The 25921-nt window shown below is 37.5% G+C and overlaps 2 protein-coding genes across 2 annotated transcripts in view; both read left to right on the top strand.

Annotated features, from left to right (window-relative positions):
• The window catches only part of LOC106054091 (neuroglian-like), a 152139-nt gene that overhangs the window by 42095 nt on the left and 84123 nt on the right, over positions 1–25921 (top strand). The window contains exon 2 of the mRNA XM_056025264.1: positions 13955–14341. Within this exon, the coding sequence (XP_055881239.1) occupies positions 14221–14341 (121 nt within the window). The 5' untranslated portion in view covers positions 13955–14220. The remainder of the gene's footprint in view (positions 1–13954; positions 14342–25921) is intronic.
• On the top strand, positions 4798–7711 carry LOC129925927 (microtubule-associated protein futsch-like). Its single transcript, XM_056027518.1, has 2 exons — positions 4798–4866; positions 6728–7711. The coding sequence occupies exons 1-2, from the start codon at positions 4798–4800 to the stop codon at positions 7709–7711; spliced, it is 1053 nt and encodes a 350-aa protein (XP_055883493.1).

Here is a 25921-nt window from a genome sequence, read left to right as displayed (position 1 = left end):
CTAGAGAAAGACGTAAGAGAAGACTGGAAAACAAAGGAGAACAACATATGGTACATTCATTTAGAGTTCATTTCAGAGAGAGAGAGAGAGAGAGAGAGAGAGAGATGGACAAATACCTGTCTTGGCAGTGCACAAGACAAACAAACGGATTCCCGGACTCCGCAGCCAATCTCCTTCAGGAAACGTTGGTCTGTCAGACTAAAACCATGTGTGTCTGAAAGTCAACCTTGCTTGAAGTCTGCTAGCACTGACACCCATTGTTTTAGCTGCCCATAGGGGAGGTCACCCTGGCCATACCAATCAATACCCAGTTACAGTTCCTGCGCAGACATTGACCTCGGGAATTATTTTTTTTTAACTTTACAATTATTCGATTAGCAATATCAAAATTAGTTTCATTTGTAGGACATTTTTATCAGAAAACAAAAGAATAATTAAATAATGAGTTGAGGTAGTATCGATATGAAACACTGTGCATTCAGTCAAACAATACAATGCTCGTGTATCATGATACAAGCTATGGTGTATACCGTGCGCACAAAGGCGAGCGAAAGAATAGAGCGGGAATTTCTAAAAAACTTAAAATAGCCTTCTACTAAATGAATATTGGAAACGTGATGAAACGTAAGGATTGCTCGCTATCTATTTGCACGTAAGTCGTGTGGGAAACAAGAAGTCCGTTCAATAGTGGTTCTCATTCATTTATAGCAGAAAAGCAAAATTTAGCCATTATTAAACATTGCGAACTATCGGGTTGTATGAAAGTTGAAATTAATGTTGGTTAGACATTGTAATTCAATGCCCATGAAACGTCACGTACAAAGTTGAAAGGAGCTATTTTTCTAAACTTCCCACAGGTTGTGACGCATCAGGTCAGTGTTCAGGCCTTCTATAATGGTCTCAAGCCTAAGCCCTCAATTTCCCACATTAATACTCCTCAGCGTCCCTGACCAGCATGCTCAATCCAATACAGTCGGACATCTCACACTCAATCTGGCAGAGAAACATTAACACACACACACACACACACACACACACTTGCACCTGCACATACATCGTTTTTCTGTCCACTATCTGTTGTGGTCTCTAGAGATGTCCATTACGATGATGGTCGATTTAGTGACAGAGAGGTCTGGATCCACCCTACCCCACCCCCACGTCTTCCTACTCACTGACTCACACAGACACATAGCATAAACTGACCAGCGTAATTTTACACCCCTAATCTCTCTCTTTCTTTATCTCTCTCTCTCTCTCCTCTTTTCGCATCTCTCTTCCTCCCTCGTATCGTAAATAATGGAACAGCTTGACCACAAGTTACAGCCTTACACCCAGGAGATGAAGCCTTGATTACTTTAATGGACAAATCGTCAATGTTAATCGTCAATCAGTCTGGTTAGTCTCTTCTACTATCAGTTACAATTTACTTTATTGTATAACACTTCTTCAATACACTCAGCAGTCTTTTGGCTGTATTGTTTTCAAACTATTGGTAACTATTCTCCCTGAATACAATACTATAGATCTTTCTTTCATTAAGACATTTTGTATAATATAATTACCTGGGGTCGTGCGTTCGAATCTTGGTGAAGACTGGGATTTTGAATTCCGGGATTTGTAAGGCGCCTCTGAGTCCACCGAACTCTTATGGGTATCTGATTTTAGTTGGGGAAAGTAAAGCGGTTGGTCGTTGTGCTGGCCACATAACACCCTACTCGTTAACCGTTGGCCAAAGAAACAGATGACTTTAACATCACCTGCCCTTTAGGTGGCAAAGTCTGAAAGGGGAACTTGACTATAATGATAATATTTTTTTTTAATACAAAGAGCACTCTTATGAATAGCCTTAAGTCAGTGATATTGATTTCCAAGAGCACATAATCTGTTCAAGATGAGACCGTTCTTACCGCATATTGTCTTCCTTGGTTTGTTCATATTATTTTTTATGTCATAAAATACAAACAATGTATGCAAAAAGTAGCCACTGCACCTATTTCGACGATGTTAGATGGAAGCCTTAAACCTGATTTCTAATTTCTATAGTTCTCTTCAATAACATATAAATGTAACAGATATAACAGATGTACTGACAGACAGCTTATTAACAATAACAACAACAATATAGAACTACTTTTACAGAAAGGATTTATTTTGTAAATGTTATAATTTGTGTACAGACAGACACCTTGTAAACAATAATCACTATTCCTTACAATTTATTTTACAGAAAGGATTTACTTTGTAAAAATTCTGATGTTCTTTCTGAAAAGATTGATACCTGCCTTTTTACCTGCCTAGGTGGGCCACTTCGGGGGCCAATTTTGAGTTTGTGTTTCCACACAAACTGTCTTTAAAACCTTGTTTCAATTGGGCACAATACAATGCTACTATAACCGAAGAAGTCAATATCACAGAACACAACAAATCGCGGTGGGGCACTGTGGATAAAGAGAAGGCGAGCCTCTAATGAGTTTCATCTGAACATCTCATCGTGCCTTTTGGTCAGCTATCACGTACTTTCTATATCCCTTAATTACCAGTGGACCTTGCCCACTAGCCGGTCAATGCTGGCAAGCAGACAAAGCTCATTAACTGGACAACAGGGGAAAAAAAGAGAACCAACAAAAGAGCCAATAGAAACCCTTAAGTCTCTCTGCCTCACATACAATCTCTCTCTCTCTCTCTCTCTCTCTCACGCACACACCCTCTCTTCCTCTCTCTCTCTCCCTCTCTCTCTCTCTCTCTCTCTCTCTCTCACGCACACACCCTCTCTTCCTCTCTCTCTCTCTCCCTCTCTCTCTCTCTCTCTCTCTCTCTCTCTCTCACGCACACACCCTCTCTTCCTCTCTCTCTCTCTCCCTCTCTCTCTCTCTCTCTCTCTCTCTCTCACGCACACACCCTCTCTTCCTCTCTCTCTCTCTCTCTCTCTTCCTCTCTCTCTCTCTCTCTCACGCACACACCCTCTCTTCCTCTCTCTCTCTCTCTCTCTCTCTCTCTCTCTCTCTTTCTGTCTCTCTTTCCCCTTGCTGCAACCCTTCTTTTTTTGTCATCATGGACTTCTCATGTTCAAAAAAAAAAAGATCACTACGGGCTTAGTGACCAACGGTCAGCTTATTTGGAAGAGAAGCACCGCTTCTGTTATGGCCTCAGCCCCCGGAGGCGGTCAATAGAACGCATCTGCGGCACCTGAAGGTCACAAAATTAACGTCCAGCGCTAGACTGGGGCCCATGCCCTGTCCATTAGATTAACTAAGCCAGTAAAATGGCAAACCTGTCGGCTCTTAACGAGTTCCGCAATCTAATTGGGTCATACGCAATGAGCACCTAGGAGGCTAGCCAGCCGGTGGACATAATTATTAAATGGTCGATTGTGTTGATGTCGCTTCAAGTTTTATTTCATGAAAGCGTAATTACAAACAGTTCTGTTATACTTTGCTTTTTTTGTGTGTTTCTCATAATGGTATTAACATTGATAGAAAATTATAAGGCCATAGAGGTAATTTTCACATGTCAACTTCTTTACTATGATTTGTTGTGGCTTATCTTATATAATACAGACGTTACTTCAAAAAAGAAGATGATTACGCCCTACGCGTCATACATCTAGTCATGCATGTTAACCAATGACTTAAATTCTGCTAAGTCACTTGTTTTCTTGCTGGCTCAGGCAGCCCATTCCATGCTCTAGTAGCACTAGGGAAGGAGCATTTGTACAAATTTGTCCTCGCCTATGGAACGAAGAATGTGCTTTTCTCTTTTTGTCTTCCTGAGTATTTTATTAGATTTTGTTTTTGTATTTGGCTAGTTTGATTGTATCAGTGTAATGCTTTATTTTATTTTTTAACCAGTTGTCATTTCTTCAATGATATTTCAAAATATCGTTTTAAGAAAACTTGTTCTTATGTTGAGGGTTTCACAAAACTTTGATAGAGTTTGATTTATTACTACTAAATGATCAAGAAAGACATGTGATAGTTGCAACAAAATTGTTTGGATTAATACAATTCTTTAATGAAACAATATCTATCAATGCAACAAGGGGTATCACCAATTACAAATCACTTAGTTAAAAAGCGACTCTTCTTAAAGTCCTCTTTGCGGTTGTTGAACAATGATATTGCTGATTCATCGATATTTTCTAGAGCCCCATGGCTTTCAAAGAGACTTTCATACAAGGTACAGAAACAGGCAGTAAAAGGAACACTAAAGAATAATGAAAGAAATGGTTACAATATGAAAACAATGAACAGACGAGGCTTACTTTCACCAGAGGGTAGTTTAAGAGTTAATTACTTACAATGAAAGTTATAACAATAGAGATGCTTTATTAGGATAAAATCACTCATTCTTAATGAAGTTGTTTTATTTTAACTTTAGAAAATCCCCTTGTAAGACAAATTGATACAGTTTTCGATCTTCGTGTTTGAGAGATGTAAGATAGACCGAAGGGAATTAAAAATTTTCAAGACATTCCTGAATCCACCCAGCACTAAAGGGTACCTGACATTAGTTTGGGAAAGGTAAAGGCTGTTTGTTGTTGTGCTGGCTATATGACACCCACGTTAACTGCCAGTCATTGTAACTGAAAAGCTCTACTGGGTATGCCCCAAGAAACGAAATGTCTGAATATGTAACATTTCAATAGGAAGAGGCTTAAGATCTATGTAGCACTATCGCACACGACACAATCTTGTAGGCACATTGAACTGTGCTAAGCAAGACTCTTATTTCTTAAGGGTTTTTTTTTTTTTTACTTTTCTACCGTGTAGTCATGTGAAAACTTATCAGCTTCTGACGATGACCCAGTTCTTGAACATGTTTCCGATCTCCCAGAAGATTGATGACAAAAATCAACGAGTCGAGAGTGTATCTTACTGGACACTGACCATCACATAAACCCAGCGCTAAACACACACTGCCCACTCCCCCCCCCCTTCATATCATTCGATCTTTATTGTTGTCTTTTTTTTATCAGTTGATAGAGTTACGCAATAAATACAAGAGAGAGAAAGAGTAAGAGAGATAGAGATGGGGGAAGGGGGGAGTCGATTCGATTTTTCTGAAGATGATATCTAGATTTATTACACTATTAATGTTGTGGATTTAACAAATATTGGTATTGAGAAGTACGGTCTTAGGGGTGTTGTAGTTCCAGACAGCTAGTCCAACTAAACTTTTGTTGTGGTGTAGCTATAGATTTATTCAAAATTCTTCAACTCTCTTTAAGACTGCAACCAACACAAGTTATCTGGCTACTCGTGTCCCACACAGAGACGCCATCACATTTCTCTATACTCTCACATCTGCTATAGACTCACTCATCGTTATATACTATTATATAGAATAGAAATGTTATAGCCGATACCAACACCAACATATAATTACTAGCAAGTTTACTAGTTGTTTAGCAAACTGGCTTCTAAGAGCTATCTACACACAAATTTACCGGCTCCAAAAGCTAAAAGTCATAGAAGGCCTGAACACTGACATGCAACGTCGCTACCTGTGGTCAGTGGGGGCCACGTCACAGGTCTGCAACAGTTTTACTTTTAGTACGCTTATAAGCTTACCTACAGTATCTTCAAATTAAGAACTGTGGACTAGATTCGAAGCTAAATGTATTGAAACCCTAGGATACTGGAAGCTGTCCTACATTGGCATGTAGGATCTGTTGGAACACTGACTGAAAGGATTGCATGCTCTACCTGACATTTATTTTGTGTGTTAAGGAAAGTCTTTGTGCTGGCCCCCATCAAACTACCGACTACCTTTGGTCACTGAAAAAGATCAGCTGTATATGTTTAGTCTTTTACTTGCAGGTCTCAAATTGACCTTTACAGTGATGAGCGTTAGCTGACAAAATGCTTACAATAAGACCTTTCATTCCTACATGTTTAGATTCTCATTACTTGACACGCTATTTCAAAATAACTTAACATTTCTGGACAAATTCAACAGATCTGGCGTGTGTGTGGGTGGGGGAAGAACTCCAAGGTTAGAGACATCATTTTACCATTTGTTAATTCTCTTGCTATGATATAGTTGCACGTCAAATTGTAATCATTTCAAGGCCGAAAATCGATTAGAGAATTTTTACTTCTTTAATTCTTAGCTGACAATTTCTAAAGATTGATTTTGTTGTAGTAAGCCTTTCTGCTTTCATTCGCTTTTACTTAGAATGTGTCGCGGCGAGATGTAGTAGACGATCTTTTGTTAGGTGTGAAGTCGTACAACTTTCTGTCATGTTATTTTCACCTGATCATTTTATATTTTATTTCATTGACTTTCCTCTTGCACTGTATCTTGTATCCTGTCTTCTGAGTGTCTGTCATTCTTAGCTTTGAGATAATAATAATAATAATTTAATTTATAGAGCGCTGTTAACAAACAAAATGAAGGTTCAAGGCGTTGTGATAACATTACAAACATAAACTCGAGAGCTAAAATGACAAACTAATCTAAAAAAAAGTTTTAAACAGAGAGGTCTTAATGTTCTTCTTGAATGTAGTGTAGCAGGTCGTCTGTCTGACATCAATGGAGAGTGAGATACGGTTGGAAAAAGTTTTAATTGAGTCGGCGACCCACGATTAGAGAAACATTGGCCTACCCATTTAACTATTTATTTGACTGCTGCACCAACAATCTGAATTATTTCATTGCGTCATTTTGTTCTGTGATATCGTAACTTGCCTACTGCTCTCTCCAACACTAGTCTCTTTGTCATTAGACCAAAAATAAGTCTAGGCCATATAAAGAAGTGTCTAGGCCATATAAAGATGTGTCTAGGCCATATAAAGAAGTGTCTAGGCCATATAAAGATGTGTCTAGGCCATATAAAGATGGGTCTAGGCCATATAAAGATGGGTCTAGGCCATATAAAGATGGGTCTAGGCCATATAAAGAAGTGTCTAGGCCATATAAAGAAGTGTCTAGGCCATATAAAGATGGGTCTAGGCCATATAAAGATGGGTCTAGGCCATATAAAGAAGTGTCTAGGCCATATAAAGAAGTGTCTAGGCCATATAAAGATGGGTCTAGGCCATATAAAGAAGTGTCTAGGCCATATAAAGAAGTGTCTAGGCCATATAAAGAAGTGTCTAGGCCATATAAAGATGGGTCTAGGCCATATAAAGATGGGTCTAGGCCATATAAAGAAGTATCTAGGCCATATAAAGAAGTGTCTAGGCCATATAAAGATGTGTCTAGGCCATATAAAGAAGTGTCTAGGCCATATAAAGATGGGTCTAGGCCATATAAAGATGGGTCTAGGCCATATAAAGATGGGTCTAGGCCATATAAAGATGGGTCTAGGCCATATAAAGATGGGTCTAGGCCATATAAAGAAGTGTCTAGGCCATATAAAGATGGGTCTAGGCCATATAAAGATGTGTCTAGGCCATATAAAGATGGGTCTAGGCCATATAAAGATGGGTCTAGGCCATATAAAGAAGTGTCTAGGCCATATAAAGATGGGTCTAGGCCATATAAAGATGGATCTAGGCCATATAAAGATGGGTCTAGGCCATATAAAGATGTGTCTAGGCCATATAAAGATGTGTCTAGGCCATATGAAGATGTGTCTAGGCCATATAAAGATGTGTCTAGGCCATATAAAGATGGGTCTAGGCCATATAAAGATGTGTCTAGGCCATATAAAGATGTGTCTAGGCCATATAAAGATGTGTCTAGGCCATATCGATTTTATTCGTGAATGTTCAGAGCATTCATTTGTTCTTTCTTGCAATAAATAATTTTCACTGCTCCCTGCATCTGTAAGTGCCACTAATTGTAGTCCATGGACTAGTACTGATATAGATGATGCTGTAAGTCCGGATACTGGGGCGGATGCGATGTAAAATCATGTAACATAATGACTTAAAGACTTAATACATTCTAACTAATACTCCTTAGTTCTTCTTGATTTGAAAGGTAAGAAAAGACAACTCGCCTGTCCACTCGAGGAAAGCTCCAGGATCGCTGTGGCTTTTTAATGAAAGTAATAGATGACCGGAGACTGGCTTTGTCGCAGGAAATGAATTTCTGTTTTATCAGACGATGAGATGTGGGTGTGGGTAGCCAAAGACAATATTATTCTTGCATGCCCCAGTTACAGGCTCATTCAATAAATGATGCGGTCATTGAAAGATGAAATAGTGGTATACCATACAGAGCTGTTGATTTGATGGTCAAGATATTGACTGACGTATTTACTGCACTGTGACTGCCTGAAGAGCTCAAATCAATTATTATGTATTAATTAATCATCTTTGTACTTGCTGTTTAAATTCTTAGTTACACCAATAAGCATGTGTGAGATAGCTAGTGATGGCTAGTGTGACTACATGCCAGTATAAGCATGTGTGAGATAGCTAGTGATGGCTAGTGTGACTACATGCCAGTATAAGCATGTGTGAGATAGCTAGTGATGGCTAGTGTGACTACATGCCAGTATAAGCATGTGTGAGATAGCTAGTGATGGCTAGTGTGACTACATGCCAGTCCTTAGCTCTAAAGTGAGAGATTGTTTGATCGACGGAAATGTTTCAATTCGCTAAGTAGGCTTCCATTATTTTCAATTTCTGTCTATGACATAGACAATTATTCATAGACTTTAATGAATGCTGTATTTGTTATAAACATAGAGGCCTTCGTGTACCGAACAATTGGTTACAAAGTAACAGCATCCGTACTTTATATATAAAGTAATAGAAGACATGAGGATAAGACGTTTCAGTCTCACAAGACAAGTCTTCGTGACGAACTTCAGTCCGTACATCTAACGTCACGCCTGGCTGGTCAAGTATTTAGTCGTGTAGTTAAAGACTTATTAGTCTCAAGAGACGTTTGGAAAATGGATGGATGGAGAGAGAGAAGGAAAGGGGGGAGGGGCTTAATTTGGGTTTGCCTTGTTAAATTATGCATTCTCATAAATAGAGATCTAAGAACTTTTTCTCATCTTGACTTGACCTTTCCAGTACAGAATATGTAATTCATACATGTGTGAAAGGCTTAAGGTCATAGATAAGTTTTGGTTGGGAGGAATATCTTTTTGCTGTATTTGTTGTGCATTTTTAGCGCCGTAAAATGAGATCTGTAAGCTCTTATGCTTGTTGTGCAGGATAGTTTGTTTTAATTTAGTGTCAGTATTGATCTTTCAATAAAGTTTTTCTTGACATTGCTTGTCCTGTCTAATTCTTTCTTTCTTCCAATCTTACTGTTTTCATTTCGTTTTTCTATAGGCTTCTTTATATCGCCTTCACATTTATCAATATCGCTCTCAAAATTATTTTATTGCTTTCAAAAATGTAAACCTGTTCTTAAAAATCAACAGGCAAACTCTCTCTCTCTCTCTCTCTCTCTCTCTCTCACTGTCTCTCTCGCTCTCTGTCTGTCTCTCTCTCTGTCTTTCTCTTTTTCTTTCTGAGTTTTTCGTTCTTAATACTTTTCTCTGTCTCTTTCTATGTCTCACTCTTAACGTTTTTCTTTGTTTCTTTGTCTTTTTCTCCGTTTCTCGGACTTTCTTTTTCTCTCTTTTAAAAAACTCTTTCTGTCTCTCGGGCTCTTCCTCCTTTTTTTTTTCAAATCTCTTCTTCTTGTTGGTATCTCCTACCAGGACATTGATAACGACTTGAATCCATCTTGTATTGTAAACTTCAAGTCCCACGCCTCCCATTCTACTTTTATTTCCGCCTAGATTTTGCCCGAGTACATTGATACATAGGTCCTTGCGCCTGTCAACGTGGGTCGCTGATGACCACTATTAAACCCGGGCAGCCCATCTATCATATCAGGCCGAGGCCCTTGTAGTCAGAGCTGGGGCCATCCGCCCTTTGCGTTCTTTCATCCGATCAATTAACTTGTGATTATGGAGCCGGATAGGGAGAGGGTGGGGCGGGGGTAGGGATTGTAGGATTAGGAAACGTGAAGGGGGGATCGGGGGTGGGAAGACTGAGCGATGAGTCTTTTGATGAGAATGAGAGTGGAAGAAAAAGAGAGTTCGTCTATGTGTGTGTGTGAGAGAGAGAGAGTAAGAGAGAGTGCGTGCGCGCGTTTGTGTGAGTGTGTGTGTTCTGTTGCTGTGGGAGAAGCAGGATAATGATGGGGCAGAAAACTAAAACAAATATTTTGTGTATTGATCTTGGCACAAAGGACTGCTGAGCTGATATTTTGGAAACGTTTTATTGTGAGAGGCACGCCATGGTCAAGGAGTTTGGTCTTAAGGAAAGAACTTTTCTTTCTTGTTATTTCTACCAAACTTTATGAAAACATCAGTATCTCCTTCAAAAGTAACTGTACAATGTGTGGAGCAAGGAAAATACATGTCAATTTGTAAAACGAGCTTTTTAAAATGCAAATGGTAAAACTAATTATTACCCACTACGAGTTTGTGCACGAAACATAAGCTCCCTTAATTTTGATGCATATTTTAACTTTACTTTGTTACATATAAATAGGTAAATATTTATTGAGGTTGTCAAGATTTATAGTAAGATATGTTACATCACTACGTGGTTATCTTACGGCTACAAAGCACTGGCGGATCCAGGGATGGTGGGGTCTGGAGGGGGCGATGGCATCGATTCCGCCCCCCCCCCATAAACTTTCGAGTGGGGGGCGCGGTCCAATTTATATGTAGAAATCACAGCTTGCTAACAGAATCACTTGAATATCTATATGATTAAAACTTGTTATTGGTATTTTAACCGATCTTTATATTATGTCGTTCCCCTGTTGGCCGATGGGGTGGGTAGCGAATACCTCTACTGCCCTTCCCACTTAAAACCTTTGAGTGGGGAGGGGGGCGGTCCTACTTTTTGGAGAAATCATAGTTTGTAAACAAAATTAGTTGAATTAATATATAAATTTTATATTATGTCACTCTCCTTCAGGTATTTTTGCCGATTCGGTGGGGTAGGGGGGGGGCGATTGCATGTACTGCTCTCCCAACTCTAGCCTTCTGAGTGGGGGGGAAAGGTCCTATTTTTTTGGAGAAATCATTGTATGTGATCAAACTTAGTTGAATATGTATATAATATAAACTACGTTAACCCATTGTGTAACCCACTCTAATTTCAAATTTTATCATTAGAAAATATAAAATGAAAAAGGGTTACATGCAATCACCTTCCCCCCATCGGACAAACCAATACTTTTTCTTTTTGTATTATAGTTAAGAAATTACAAAATAAAAAAAAATCAGTCACTAATATAATTTATACATGCTACAAAAATTAAATTCTTATATCGAGTCGCCCCAGCCCTATTCTTTAATGCCAAATGCAATCATTAGCAGAAATTATAAAAAGGAGTGAGGATTAATCGTTTTCACTCTATCGCCCCCTCCCATTTCCAGACAGAGTTTATGTAATTTCACATGAGTTTATCTTAATTATTTTAAGAAAGACTTTGCTTTGGAAAATTTAGAATTCAAACGAAATTTTTCAGTATAAGAGTGACGATTGAGATGAGTTCTAAACCCAAATATCTTTTCCTAGTCGCTTTTTTACAACCTGTACTCAATCTGATATTTTTCTTGTTAAATAAGTTTTGGACTATAGCTCACAATTTATACTTTAATTTTATTGAATATTATTTATCGAATCATTTTTTTTTCGGCGGCGATCCTCAAAGCCTTAATCTAAAGATGTGTGGTATCTTATCTTTTCAAGGAACAAATCGGTTTTATTTGCAATGTATTAAGGGCCTAAAAATTTAAATTAGAATATTTTTCAACATTATTCAAAGGGTCCTTTAAAATAGGATGAATAATGAGCTTAAGATCAGGAGAATGCGTTTCTTCAGTGAAGAATGAAAAAAAAAAACGCTTTTCGTGATTGGGCTTCGACCCGAACCCCACTGATGAATAATGAGCTATAAATGTCAGGAGAATGCGTTTCTGCAGTGAAGAATGCAAGAAAACGCTTTTTGCGTGGGGCTTCGCCCCGAACCTTTCTGATAAAGAAAGAGCTCTAGATGTCAGGAGAATGCGTTTCTTCAGTAAAGAATGCAAGAAAACGCTTTTAGAGTCGGGGCCTCGCCCCGAACCCCACTAATAAATAATGAGCTGTAGATGTAGGGAGAATGTGTTTATGCAGCGAATAAATGCAAGAAAATGCTTTTTGCGTCGGGGCTTTGCACCGAACCCCACTAATAAATAATGAGCTATAAATGTCAGGAGAATGCGTTTCTTCAGTGAAGAATGCAAGATATCGCTATTGGCGTCGGGGCTTCGCCCCGAACCCCACCCCACTGATAAACAATGAGCTGTGGATGTCAGAAGGATGGGTTTCTGCAGTGAAAATGCAAGAAAACGCTTTTTGCGACGGGACTTCGCCCCGAGCCCCACTGGAAAATCTTACAGCCCTCCCCCAGACCCCCAAGCTTGCAAGAGAAAGCCTCAAGGCCGAAGGTTGAGAAACACTTTTTTATTTTATTCTCATATATATATATATATACATATATATATATATATATGCTGTACGCACGTTTATGCACAGGGTTAGGGTTTACTCGGCGTTAGGGTTAGGGTTTTGAAAAAAAATCGCCCCCCCCCCCACTCCAAAGTTCTGGATCCGCTAGTGCTACGGAGTATCATATAGACTTACTGGAACATGACTACTTGATTCAGTTACTCCTAAATAATTACTTGGTTAACTTATTGCTATATGACTACTTGGTTAATTAACTGCTACATGACCCCTTTATAGGTCATCACTTTAAACTAAGCTTGAAACAAACAATACATAAGTAAACAATCTTCTATACTAATAGGCAACTCCCTGGCAGAGTGGTTAGAATGTCGGCTTGAGGAAGTTTGAATTCAGGTCGCCTCTCTATTTTATTCTTCAATGCTATTAAAAACTGTACACACTTTCTATACGTTTTGTTTTTTAAAAGTATTTTTTGTCAGTTTTGTCTCTTTCCTTCACATTGATTTCTATTTGAAAAAGCAGAACATAAGAGGGGAACAAAACAACCTAATTTTGAATGCTGTACATCAATACTTGAACTGAAGTCTGAGCCAGAATAACGATGATCCTTAAAAGTAACAAATTACTTTGATAACACTAGAGTGATTTGGTTGGCTTGCTAGTTCTCCGTCAAGGCACAGTTCAAGCTAATTGTTATTCGATTCTCCAGAGTTCATTTGGTTCATAGATAGAGCTACATTTATATGAAGCTATTTATTGACTGGTAGACAATTAAGTTGCTTTTTTTTAACATTCAAATTTTGGAAACCACTAAACTTCCATGGGAAACAAAGGTCCACTAAGTCTAGTCATGATTCCAAAGTTCCAAGACCGACGAGCTTTGTTCAGTTTTGTGATTGGTTGACTAGCAGAGACAATTGGATTGTTTGCTAATGTCATTTTTTTTTCATCTCTTGTTTGGCTCAAGACATGTCGACTGTATCGAGATCTACTCAAATGTCAATGGAATTACATCGCCGCCTACACATCGATTTCAGTTTAGCAATGTCTTTTTTTTATATTATTATTATTTTTTTAGTTTATGTTTAAAGGTCATTTGAAAGTCGCAGGACAAAAAAGGAACAAGCTACCATGTTTCTTTAAAACTGTGTCTTTTTGGAAAATAATTCAAGAAATTATTTTTTATTCCATTGTATACTTTACATTTATTTAAATATTTGTTTATCTTTCTTGAATTAAACTTGATGAAAAGGTCAATAAGATTTAAGGGAAACTGCGATCCAAAAAAAAAAAAAAATAGACTTTGTTTTTTTTTTGTTCTTCTTTTGGGGTCTCTAATGTGTCACTAACGACAAAGACTAACATCTACCTGTGACGGCCAAAGCCAGAAATCGGCCGAGTCACAAAGTTACAATTTCAAGTGTTGGGCTCAGGCCTAATAGTGGGACAATGGGTTGTAAAACATTTGTACTTGACGTGCTATCGTCTAACATCTCATTCATTCAATTTTGTTTTATTTTTAGATTTCCAAATTGTAAAATCAAACGGAAGGCAAGATGGTCAACGTGACATAGTCTACAGACCTGGCCTGGATGTTTTTGTGTACAGATATTGCCAAAGTGTAGCATTTCAATATATGGATTAAAAACTTAGCCCACTGGCTTTTGAGGAGATTTGTACATTACATGTTTAGTGTCATCTTGACGACATCGGCGCTACGTCATACCATGCTATGACGTCACTATGACGCTGAGACACGGTCGATATCTGCTGCGGGTCTAGGTGTAACATGTCGTCAGCACGAACTCTGTTCACTCCCATCAGACGAAGCTCTATGTACGCTGCTCACATCGCCTTGACCTTGGTGCTGACTCTTGCTTGGCAATGCTGCCTTGGATTTTCTTTCAACGGTAAGTCTCGTCCCTAACATCAAATAGTTGATCATCTCTTGAGGATGTCAGTGTATTCTTGTTCATGGTGCAAGGCATTGTCTTCTGATGCCAAGATTCGAAAAAGTGAACGCGAGTAAGCAAACCCAGATATAACCCACATATTCTGTTACACCTGACACTGACCATGTCGTTATGTCATTAGGTATTCACTATATATATTCAATTCAATTTTTGGAAGTTTCTTCATCTTGTACGATAGCTTTAATTTTAGTTTTAAATGGAGGTCCAAACGTTTTTGCATATTATGTTTTATTCATTCGTTTATAGAAGCCTCTAGTTACCAGGTGCTTAGAGAATAATAAGTGGTGACCTCAATGCACACAAATGCTCTCTAGGTTACCCGTACTAAATAAAAGTGGCTATCTGTGGACGGGAGTGTCTCTCCAAAATAGTGCTCCACAGCCACATGAGGAAGTGTGCTCTGAGATGAACCATGGTCGTTCTACGACTGAAGGAGGCCAAGGATATATATATATATATATATATATTTAAGCTTTGCGCGCGTTTATACATAGGGTTGAGGTTACTGGGCGTTAGAGCTGGGTTTGGAAAAAGAATCCCACCCCCCACACTCCAAAGATCTGGATCCGCTAGTGCACTGAGGACACAGTGGTGAGGAAACAAGTTATTCGAATGTGGTCAGCTAGTGTTGGGTTTGTTTGAAATTATAATAAGTTGCGTAATACAAAATGTGTGCTCGATCTTTTCATGATAGTTCCTTCTCTGTACAAGTATCTTACATTGGACATCGAGCCATGAGATTTAACTTTTGCCAATACCAAGACGTTTACCTCCCCGAATTCGGTTGTACATATCTGAACACAAGATTTCATACACGACTCTTGTAATGGTTTCCTCCATTCTTATTAATTGTACTGATTTATTTTGATTTCTTTAAACCGTGTGCTTCATAGTCTAGCCCCGCCCATTTGACCTGCATTGCACACGTTCATGTCTAAAGATCATCAAGTTCATTATAGACCAGTCTATTTTTATGTACGGTATCAATTCTGCCAAGACCTAGTACTAAATCAAAACAGACAAAAATACATTCGTCCTTATGGTCTTGCCGAGCCTCACTTTCACCGTAGAGAGAAATCAGCTGACACGCAAGGAGTCTGCAATACAAGTGTCATTGACGGAACTGAATGTCTTTTTGCTGAAGTGGAGGGAGGGGGTGGGTTCTCTCTCCTCCCTGACTATGTCGTGACTATGTGACATTATAACCATACCTCTAAAGAATATGACACAAATATCTGAGCTTGGACTAGGGTAACCTTGCTGCAAATTAAAAGACGATAAATCATTTGTTTTCAATCTAGAGAGTGAATGGCCCCAAACCTTTGTCTTGATATCATTGTAAGCAGCTTTGTCCGTTGTTTGCATTGTATTATAATATACTCTAGAACTGGATGAATGTCTGCATGGCCTTACGATATGCACTCTGTAATGTCATCTCAATAGTCCAGGGTTGGAACCCTGCTCGACGCCATCTCTCAACGTCACGAGACAAATTGTGGCCAAGTTGAAATTTCAATTTTGAAGAAGGTTCTGCAATATGTAAACAAACTAATGCTACAACTAATGCTACAACTATTGCTACAACTAATGCTACAACTAATGCTACAACTTTCTTTTTACTTCATTTTATTTCTTCTTTTCTGTCATTCCAAACACATTTACACACGACGTGAGCTGGATTCTAATTGAACGCTTGATTTGTAGGACATCTCTCGTTCATCTCGTACAACACTTGTTCATGTGAATACAGAGCCTTAGTCTGGAGAGACATTCCCGTCCACATACAACAACATACATAAACATGAAGTGTCGGTAATTGTTTCAAAACCAAAAGAAGAGAAAAACCCAACACATATTTGTTTCTAAGAAAATTAAATTAATTTCAATGGTTGGCTCTTAGCTAGTAAGTTAGGAAGGATTTCTAATAAGAGTCTAGAGTGCCATAATATCAGATCTAGAGCGACTTGGACATTAGATGAAGAGTGAGATAAATAGCCACGTGAAGGAGTCCACGTTCAGGGATAGATTGACTCTAAAATCGAGACGTAGTGTGACATTTATATCATAAGTATAGTACTTACATCTTAGATAAATAGGCATTTATTACAGAGATTCTTAATATCAGAGATAAGGCGACGTCTATGTCAAAGAAAAGGTGACATCAATATTAGATGTAGAATGAAATATTTTTGGAAGTTTAATCGATCTGAATCAATTCGATACCAATCGTTATAGTAGCAGGGCCGGCCTTAGGCATAGGCAAACTGCCCAGGGCCTACGATTGATAGTGGTCGGGGCGTCGCAAATGACTAAAAAAAACAAACAAATTTAGTGAAAACATTGTGAAACATTTGAGACTTAGTTTGTCGAAGGTTTATTACATCGGCACCCTACTGGATTCCGCTATAGTAACTTATATATATATATATAAATTGTAGATATTGATACCGGTAGGTTTTCAATAGCGCTTCATAAAGGTCCTCCAAATATACTTTGCCTAGGCCGCCTAGGGCCTCCAATTTCCTAAGATCGAGCCTTATAGTAGGCATCAACATTGACATGCAAGATCACAGCCTGTGGGAGTTGTAGACCAATAGTTCTTAGCCACGTCACATATCAGTGTTGAGGCCTACTATAAAAATGTGTTTCAGTTCACTGCGCCAGTCCCAAGACAATGACCAAAAAAAAAATGTGTTGGTTGTAAGGGTTGAAACTATTCAATTAGTCATTTTACTTGGCATCCATTGTATATTTATCTTTATTGAATTAGAGTTCTTGAGAAAATAAAAGTGAAAAAATACATTAATGTAAACTGTACTGAGATATATGAAAGGAAGATAGTTGTAAGACTGAAAAGCCCTTGATCTTCACAATGTGATCTCATTAGATTTTTAAGGAATTACAAATATTCTTAATTTAAAAAAAAATAAAACTTGAAAATGTGTCTATTCTATAATGTTTTTTCTTTCTTATTTTTTTATCTTTGTAGATAATTTCTGTTTTTTTTTTCTTTTATAGATTGCGGTTTTCGATCACGTTTTAAGATTTATGAAAAAGTATTACGAGTTGACAGTAGAAAAAAGATGTTTTGTTCCGTAATTTCTGTAGAGTGTACTTAAAGCTCATAATCTTTTGAGATTTTCTCAGACTTCTATTGTGACGACATTTCAAAGCGAGACTATACCTTAAACATAGATAAACAAACTGTTGAGGCTTTCATAGGAGCAATATCATTGTTATAGTGACTGAGACTAGACTGGTCACGTTCTTGTTATAACATTTATATTTAATCTATGCCTCTTGATTTACTCTTTGTATATGTCTTGATCTGTAAGTCTTTTAATAAGAAGTTAACGTAATACTGCGACTACAGAAACACTCCATCTTCTGATCCGCACAAACTCTACAAACCTATAGTAGACCTATAGTAGACCTATAGTAGACCTATAAAGTAGACCTATAGTAGACCTATAGTAGACCTATGACAAGAGCTCAAAGGAAGAGGATACAAAAATACAGGATGGCTGCCTGGTCGTGCGGTTTGCACGCTGGACTGTCGTTCGGACTTATCGATGGTCCCGGGTTCAATCCCTGCCCGCTCCCATCCCCTGTCGTCCAGCGGGAAGTTTGGACTAGGAAGTAATTATCTTCAACTCTGAAGGAACATCCGAAATAAGTAAAACATTTTACAACATTTTACAAAAACAAAGAGTTCAAAAGGCCGCAGATAGTTTTGATTTGGTACAAAATGTAGATTGATATTTTCTCAAAGCATTGGAATATGAGCGCTTCTTGAAAGAAAGACATTAATATATATTGCATATTTTTTCAAAGCTCATATGAACTCTGTCGGTCTGGTTAAAAGTTTGTACACCTTATTTCTCCTACACCCTACACCCAGTCTCGGATCAAGCTGAAATTTGGCACAATTAGTTCTTTTACTTGACAACACAAGAAACACCGAAAAAAAAATTTGTTAATTATTGGTAATTTTGGTTATTTGGCTATTGTTAATTAACTTTTTTGTTTGGTATCTCAAATAAGGGAAAGAATTTGTACTTGACCTAAGTGGTGGTATACGATGAATTAGTCCCCTTCATTGGTCGTCGCCTGAGTCTTAGTGAACATGACAAATAAAACAAGACTATAGAAAATATTCATAACTATACAATCGGTGGGATACGTGGTGGAAAGGCTAAGTACGCTTGAACTTGGCTAGGTTTGGCTTGGCTACCTATGAAGGGGGCTCGAGGTTCGACACCCGACTCGAGCAGAGTCGTGTTTACTAAGCGCCTTAAGGCAGCAGGGAAAACTTTCTCCCAGTTACCCTCTTCACCCACTATGATAGGACCATAGCGCTATAACCATGAAAGTGGTGCTATATAAAAAGCTATAATTTAATTTTACAATCGTCTTTTTTCATAGGCCCTCCACTAGTATAATGGTTCCCGTGTTGGCTTGAGAAGGCTTGAGCCATGAGCTCAAATTCAATTCGTTTCTCCTTTTTTAAAATTGTATAAATGTTTTTTATTCTTAGTGTCACAGATCACATTATAGAATTGTGTGTACATTTCTCATTTGTAAAGAAATATAAGCCCTCGACATGAGCCTCGGGATTTACCCCTCAAATTTAGACACTTGACATCACGTCAGGATTTACCCAAGGGACGCGATCCTGATGTTTGAAATCTATTGGTTGATTTGAAATTAAACAAAGACATTTTTTAAAAGAGTTAGCGCCAGAGAATTGGCGGGTGAAAGAAAGTAACGCCAGTCGATAAAATAGTGTCCTTGTAGACAGTCACGTTTCTAAGAGCTCTGTTTGAAAAGCCTTTGTAATATGTTTCATGCTCATTGATTTGTAATTTGTACATAAACTGTACTTACGTTGTGTTTAAATAAAGTTCCAGAGTTTTGTCTTATCAAAGAATCGTCAATTGTGATTCTAGATCGTCATTTTTGTTAATTATTGAATTCAAGTAAAATCCCCGGCATAACAACACGTCATACCATCTGCATTGTTTGACATATCTGGCACTCTCCGACGAACAAAAGTTCATGGACAACTTTTAACGAAATTTATTCAAGATCTAGAACAACATTTCTTAACCTGCATAGTTAGAGGATTGAATATTTCCTGTAAGGTCTGGGAACAAAAGTTAATATATGACTATAGAGTGTTCCAAAAGAAGACAGTTGAAATTGACCCCATTGTTTATAAGTGGTCAGAAGATTTTAATAGGTTGGGCACCTCTGGTCCATGCAGCTATTACCACAGTGTAATAATGAAATGATTAGCTCAACATTGCTGCTGAGATGGCATTATTGGACCTACTGGTAGTGTGGGAAGATTGTTTTGACTGCACAAACTTTGCTATGTACATATCTCATAGCTCCACTTTTTATTTATTATGGCACTGACCTGTACAGAAGTGATATACTTGAGGGCGCCTAGATGTTTGCATATTGACATGTAGATTTTTTTTTATTTGTTGTATAATTCTAGGGTCATTCATCTATTCATGTCAGTAATGATGATGGAATTATCCTTAGAAAGCAGTCAAACCAAAGGTTGCTGCATTGGTAGTCATTGACATGAACTTAGCACAAATAAGATTCTGAATCCTAAGTTTCTTTGTTGTCTTACTGGACTGTGCCAAATCCATTGTATGTCATTGTTGCAATCATACCATTTGTGTTCCCCCCATGATTGTGTATCTCTAGTTATTACTGTAACTCCATGAGTCTCAGATGACAAAGTCAAATGCAACAAATATCATAAACTAGGGCATTTCACGTCTCAATGCCGCAGCAGAACCACAGAATGTTCATTTTGCCATAAAAAGGGTCACCAAACTCATGAATGTTGGAAAAAACAGGCAGTCTCCAAAAATCAAAATTTTGATAGACCCACATCACCAACTCAAAGATACAGCAATAGAGAGCAATACAATCTCAACAAAGCACCTGGAAACAATAAACCAGATAACAACAAACCTCGCTACAGAAGTCATTCACAGGACTCCAGACCACAATATATGCCAAACAGAAGCTCATATAACAGAAGCTATTACAATGAGCACTCAACTATGACAGTCATTGCAAAGTCCAATGGTCTCAAATTTTATCCAGGCTTTGTAGGAGACAAGAAGGTGGAAGTTCTTCGTGACACCGGAAGCACGTCCACATTAGTACATGAACGCTTCGTACACGCAAACCGTTTCACAGGCAACCACGTCCAAGCCACTGCATTCAACGGAACTGTCAGCAAGTTACCTGAAGCCATCATTTATGTTACTACACCATTCTTCAGTGGTCAAACAAAAGCATTAGTAACACCCAATCTACCAGTGGACCTAATCATTGGAAACATAGAAGGAGTTAAAGAATGCACTCCTCAAGAACTTACTGAATGGACAAATGCCATACAGCAAGGTCAAAAATGTTTGGCAGTAATGACAAGATCCATGTCCAGACAACAAGAACATTTGGCACCTGAACAAGTTAGCCAAAATAATCACATGGCTACCTCAGTTACTCAAGTTATACAGAATGCAACAGAACCAGTTACTAGTCCAGTAGCCAGCAACAATCAAGAACATTCAACATGGACACCCCCAGTTACATCAAGCCCATCCATACCGGTCATAAGTCCACCTCCAATTCCCGATTGTCCATTGTTGAACTTTGAAGAACAAGACGACATGCCCAGAGTCTCTAACAATGATACAAGAACTCTAACTGGCCAAACTGAAGTCCATCAAGACAAGTCATATTTCACACATGATGACTTCAAAGAAGAACAGAAGCGAGATCCAACATTGCAAATACTCTATGAGAAGGCTCAAGCAAACAAACAGCTGAATCTACCAAATAAACCATATTTTCAAGATGGCCTCCTGGTGAAAAATGCCATGCATAAAGACAATTCCATTCAGCAAATAATAGTGCCACAGAAATACAGGAAAGAAATACTGGCAACAGGACATAACATTCCACACGCCAGCCATATGGGCGTAGTCAAAACTAAAGCCAGAATCCTCAAAGAATTTTATTGGCCAACTATCATTAAAGACGTCAAGAAATACATTAATAAATGTTTACATTGTCAATGGGATCATGATGAAAAACAAACTCAAAAGAAAGTCAACATAACTAAAACAAAGAATGAACCAGACTACAAAGTCAGAATTAACAACATTGAATCTAGGCATCATGACTCAAGTAAATCTACAGGGACATCACTGCCTACTACATGTCCATCCCTACCCACTACATGTCCATCCCTACCTGACAATACAAGCCCGTCCCTACCAAGTACTTTCCCATCCCTAACCACTGATGATGACTTCATACATCAAGACTTGAATAAGACTGCATCTGCATCAAATACTATGATATGCATTGAACATTTTTGCTACAATCAAGACAAGTCTCAAGAACCAGAAGCAGAAACTAAAGAAACTTATACTCAATCAACTTTGGCTATACTAGACAAAAGAAAAACTTTTCAACTTGACTCTACCACTCATACAAGTATTCCTCATCTGAAAGAATGTGAGTCAACTCAAGAAGCCATTACAACCATGAACATTGGAAGTCAAAGAATATTACATGAACACATGAAATCAAGATATTTTGCTCAAGGAGATCAAGTCAAATTACTGTTACCAGATTTCAGTAACAAACTGTTTTACAAATGGCAAGGTCCTTTCCACATCACCAGAAAGATTTCCAACCTGCTTTATGAAATCAATGTCAACAAGTTTACCAGAGTATTTCATGTTCATATGTTTGAACATTACCATGAAACAGATAATGAAGACATCAAAGCAGAAGTTGATAATTTTACAAGCTTAGCAACTATTCCTGAGGAAGAAGAAACATCATCAACACCCATTCCTGAGATAGATGTTTCATTACCAGCATCAAATCAAATTGACAGTCCAAAGGTCATCACTCTGGATGACATAGCACTACAAACAGTGAAGAACATTAAAGTTTTTCCAGACCATGCAGATTTCTTTACCAGTGTTTCTGAGACATTTCCAGTACTGCAATTTGAAAGAAACTCAGAAAGCAATAACATTGACAACACCAAGTTTCATCCTCCCTCTACTCAAGGGGCAACTTTTCTTCAGAAAGGAACAAATGAACTTCTTCAACATTGCTGTATTGACCGATTGAACTCAGACATGTTCAGTCATTGCTCTATTGAGCATTCTAATGCAAAGCATTCTGCTACCATTGTTCTACAGCGTCAAAGTTCATCAACCAGAAAATTGAGTTTTGGTTTCGGACAGTTCTTATTTTCACCAAACTCAAACGCGGTTCAATCAGACATTATCTGTGAGATCATTATGACATGGAGACAACAGCTTCATAAACTGAAAGACCTTTTCTTCAAGTTTAGAAAACGCACATGCACATCCATGTCGGCAATTCAGAAGGGTTCCGAACTTTACATTTCTACTCTACATATGTACTATAGCATATTTAGTGCCACTTGATCCATTATCATTCATACTCGTCAAGGAAGAACAGTATTCAGTTGTACTTAATCAATTAATTTGTCTACTCATTTTTTTCCACAGGTATTCTATATCAGTTGTTTGATTCATTTTTAGCACCAAGCAACCCACTGAGGAAGGTCACTCATTCAAGATACTTTGTTTATTATGTTTCAGCATCTTTGCATATGACATGCATCAGGCATTTTAATTTTTAAATCATGAGCATTTTATTTCAGGTATTTTATTTCAGGTCGAATATTATTGCATATATCCTATTATAATAGTACAGATACATGACAGACAATTGGAATTTTTCATTGCTTCACACATGTTGAGATTTATATCACATTGAGTATTATTTTCTCAGAAGATTGTCATGTACTATCACAATTATTTTTTCTATGTCAATTTTTCATATGCAATATATTTTTCCATGTACACATTTTCACATTAGTACTAACCAAATGAGTTATAATGTCATATTTTAATATTATCATGCAGTACCATGAAGAGAAGTAACTCATTCAATTCAAGATTTAATTTATTCAAGTATTATGCTTTGTACAACTTTTGATATTGTTCATGACAAGCATTGTCTCATTTTCATAACCACTTGAATAGTGAAACAGGTGTCCAAAGTCATCAATAATTTTATTCACTGCATTTACATTTTTTTTATCTCCAAGTTGACTTTATTTTGTTATATGTTACCTCAACCATTTTCTATAATTTCATGTATGGTATTTTGTGTATATTCAAATATTTTTAATACATATGAGCATTTCTATTACCATACAAATGCTAAATGGAGGGGGGGGGGTAATATGTCACAGATCACATTATAGAATTGTGTGTACATTTCTCATTTGTAAAGAAATATAAGCCCTCGACATGAGCCTCGGGATTTACCCCTCAAATTTAGACACTTGACATCACGTCAGGATTTACCCAAGGGACGCGATCCTGATGTTTGAAATCTATTGGTTGATTTGAAATTAAACAAAGACATTTTTTAAAAGAGTTAGCGCCAGAGAATTGGCGGGTGTAAGAAAGTAACGCCAGTCGATAAAATAGTGTCCTTGTAGACAGTCACGTTTCTAAGAGCTCTGTTTGAAAAGCCTTTGTAATATGTTTCATGCTCATTGATTTGTAATTTGTACATAAACTGTACTTACGTTGTGTTTAAATAAAGTTCCAGAGTTTTGTCTTATCAAAGAATCGTCAATTGTGATTCTAGATCGTCATTTTTGTTAATTATTGAATTCAAGTAAAATCCCCGGCATAACAACACGTCATACCATCTGCATGTTGTGACACTTAGTCTAGATCTATAACAAAGTTTATTACATGACTAATCCAAACTAATTTCTACTACTTTTTTTTTTTCTTAATGTTAGCTTTTTAAAAAAAAAAATATATATAACAAAATATTTTCTTGTGTTTTTTTTATATTATACCATACTATTGGAATGCTACTAGATGTCAAGAAAAATGCATTAAAACCACGTGACTCAGTGCTTTGAGTCGCTAAATGGGTTCAATTACTTACTTGCTACTCAAGCTAAAAGGATAAAAAAAAAGCCAAGAGGAAGACAAAATGGAAACGTTCGATACTTTGTCCTGCTTCTTGTTACAACCCTTTGGCAAAGTGCAATCAAAGTTTGTCAACAATGTTTGAATGTCAGTAGCAAGACCTGGCATTAAAGCAAGTTGAGATCTTTGAAGAAATCGTGTAGGCATAAGCATTGAGTGCAGGGATACAATTATTTGTTTGAAGTTATGAACTGAATTGAATGCAAAGACACAGTTGCGATTTACTAGCTACTAGCTTGAGGTAGCTCATGCCGTTTTCTAAATGTACTGATTTTATTTCTTTCACACTTAAGTTGCTGGACTTACAATAACATTCACCATTATATTCTTTTACACCATCACTCAACATCATATTCATTTACAACACCACAGACCATTATATTCTTATACACCATCACTCATCATTACATTATATTATTTTGAACCATCACTCACTAATATACCTCCCGCAGGTCCGCGTGGGGGATGTCTGCGGGCAGAGTTCGGACCTGGAATAATCAGGACGACTGTCTAGTGCGCAAACCACACGACCAGGCAATCCTGCAACTGACCGGCCTCTTCCTTTATCTACCCTTGTTTTATGTTTAAAGCGAGCTATGGGCACAAAAATATGACAGTTCTTTCTTCTGTTGATGACAAAATAATATTTTCTTTATATCTCCCCAAATTTTTTAAAATTGTTTAGAGCTCGTTACACTGTAAGATATATATCCCTTTACTTAAGTAAGGTCTTTTGCTCATATTCCTCTATATGGAATCCCCATATTGATGAAACTATCAAAAAATCAAAAAAAGCATTAGGGTTTTTTAAAAGAAATTTCTATAAATCAAACAAGAGCATAAAACTAAAATGTTATTTAACCTTAGTTAGGCCAATAACAGAATATGCATCCTCTGTTTGGGACCCCTCAACTCAAGAAAACATTAAGAAAATGGAACAGACACAAAATAGAGCATTGAGATTCATAACAAACGAATGTTCACATTTGACTAAGTCACTAAAGTTGACACCTTTAATAAAATCACTAAATTTAGAAAGCCTTCAGGATTAAAGACCTACAAGTTAAGTAGCAATTATACATAAAACACCAAAGCATAATCTTTAAATACAAAAACAAAACTTAATAAGATAGTCATAACGACACAGAGAGAAAGGCATATTCCTTGTTCAATACGCTAGGACAAATTTGTACAAAAGCTCTTTCCTCCCTAGCTCTATTAGAGCATGGAATGGGTTGCCTGAGCTAGCCAGGAAAACCAGTGACTTGGCAGAATTTAGGTCATTGGTTAATATGCATGACTAACTGCATGACGCGTAGGGCGTAATCATCTTCCTTTTTGAAGTAACGTCTGTATCATATAAGTAACTATAAGGCTGCATGTTTTAGTAACTATTTACCTTATTTTGTTG

Source organism: Biomphalaria glabrata, chromosome 4 (assembly GCF_947242115.1).
Source record: "Biomphalaria glabrata chromosome 4, xgBioGlab47.1, whole genome shotgun sequence".
Taxonomy (NCBI): Eukaryota; Metazoa; Mollusca; class Gastropoda; family Planorbidae; genus Biomphalaria; species Biomphalaria glabrata.
The sequence above is the reverse complement of the archived record's forward strand: the minus strand, read 5'-3'. Positions and strand labels throughout refer to the sequence as shown.

Coding starts and splice junctions, on each gene's coding strand:
- LOC129925927 (XM_056027518.1), top strand. CDS start 4,798: ATGACCCAGTTCTTGAACATGTTTCCGATCTCCCAGAAGATTGATGAC. Junction 4,867..6,727: donor AAAATCAACGAGTCGAGAGT/GTATCTTACTGG, acceptor CTTTGTCATTAG/ACCAAAAATAAGTCTAGGCC.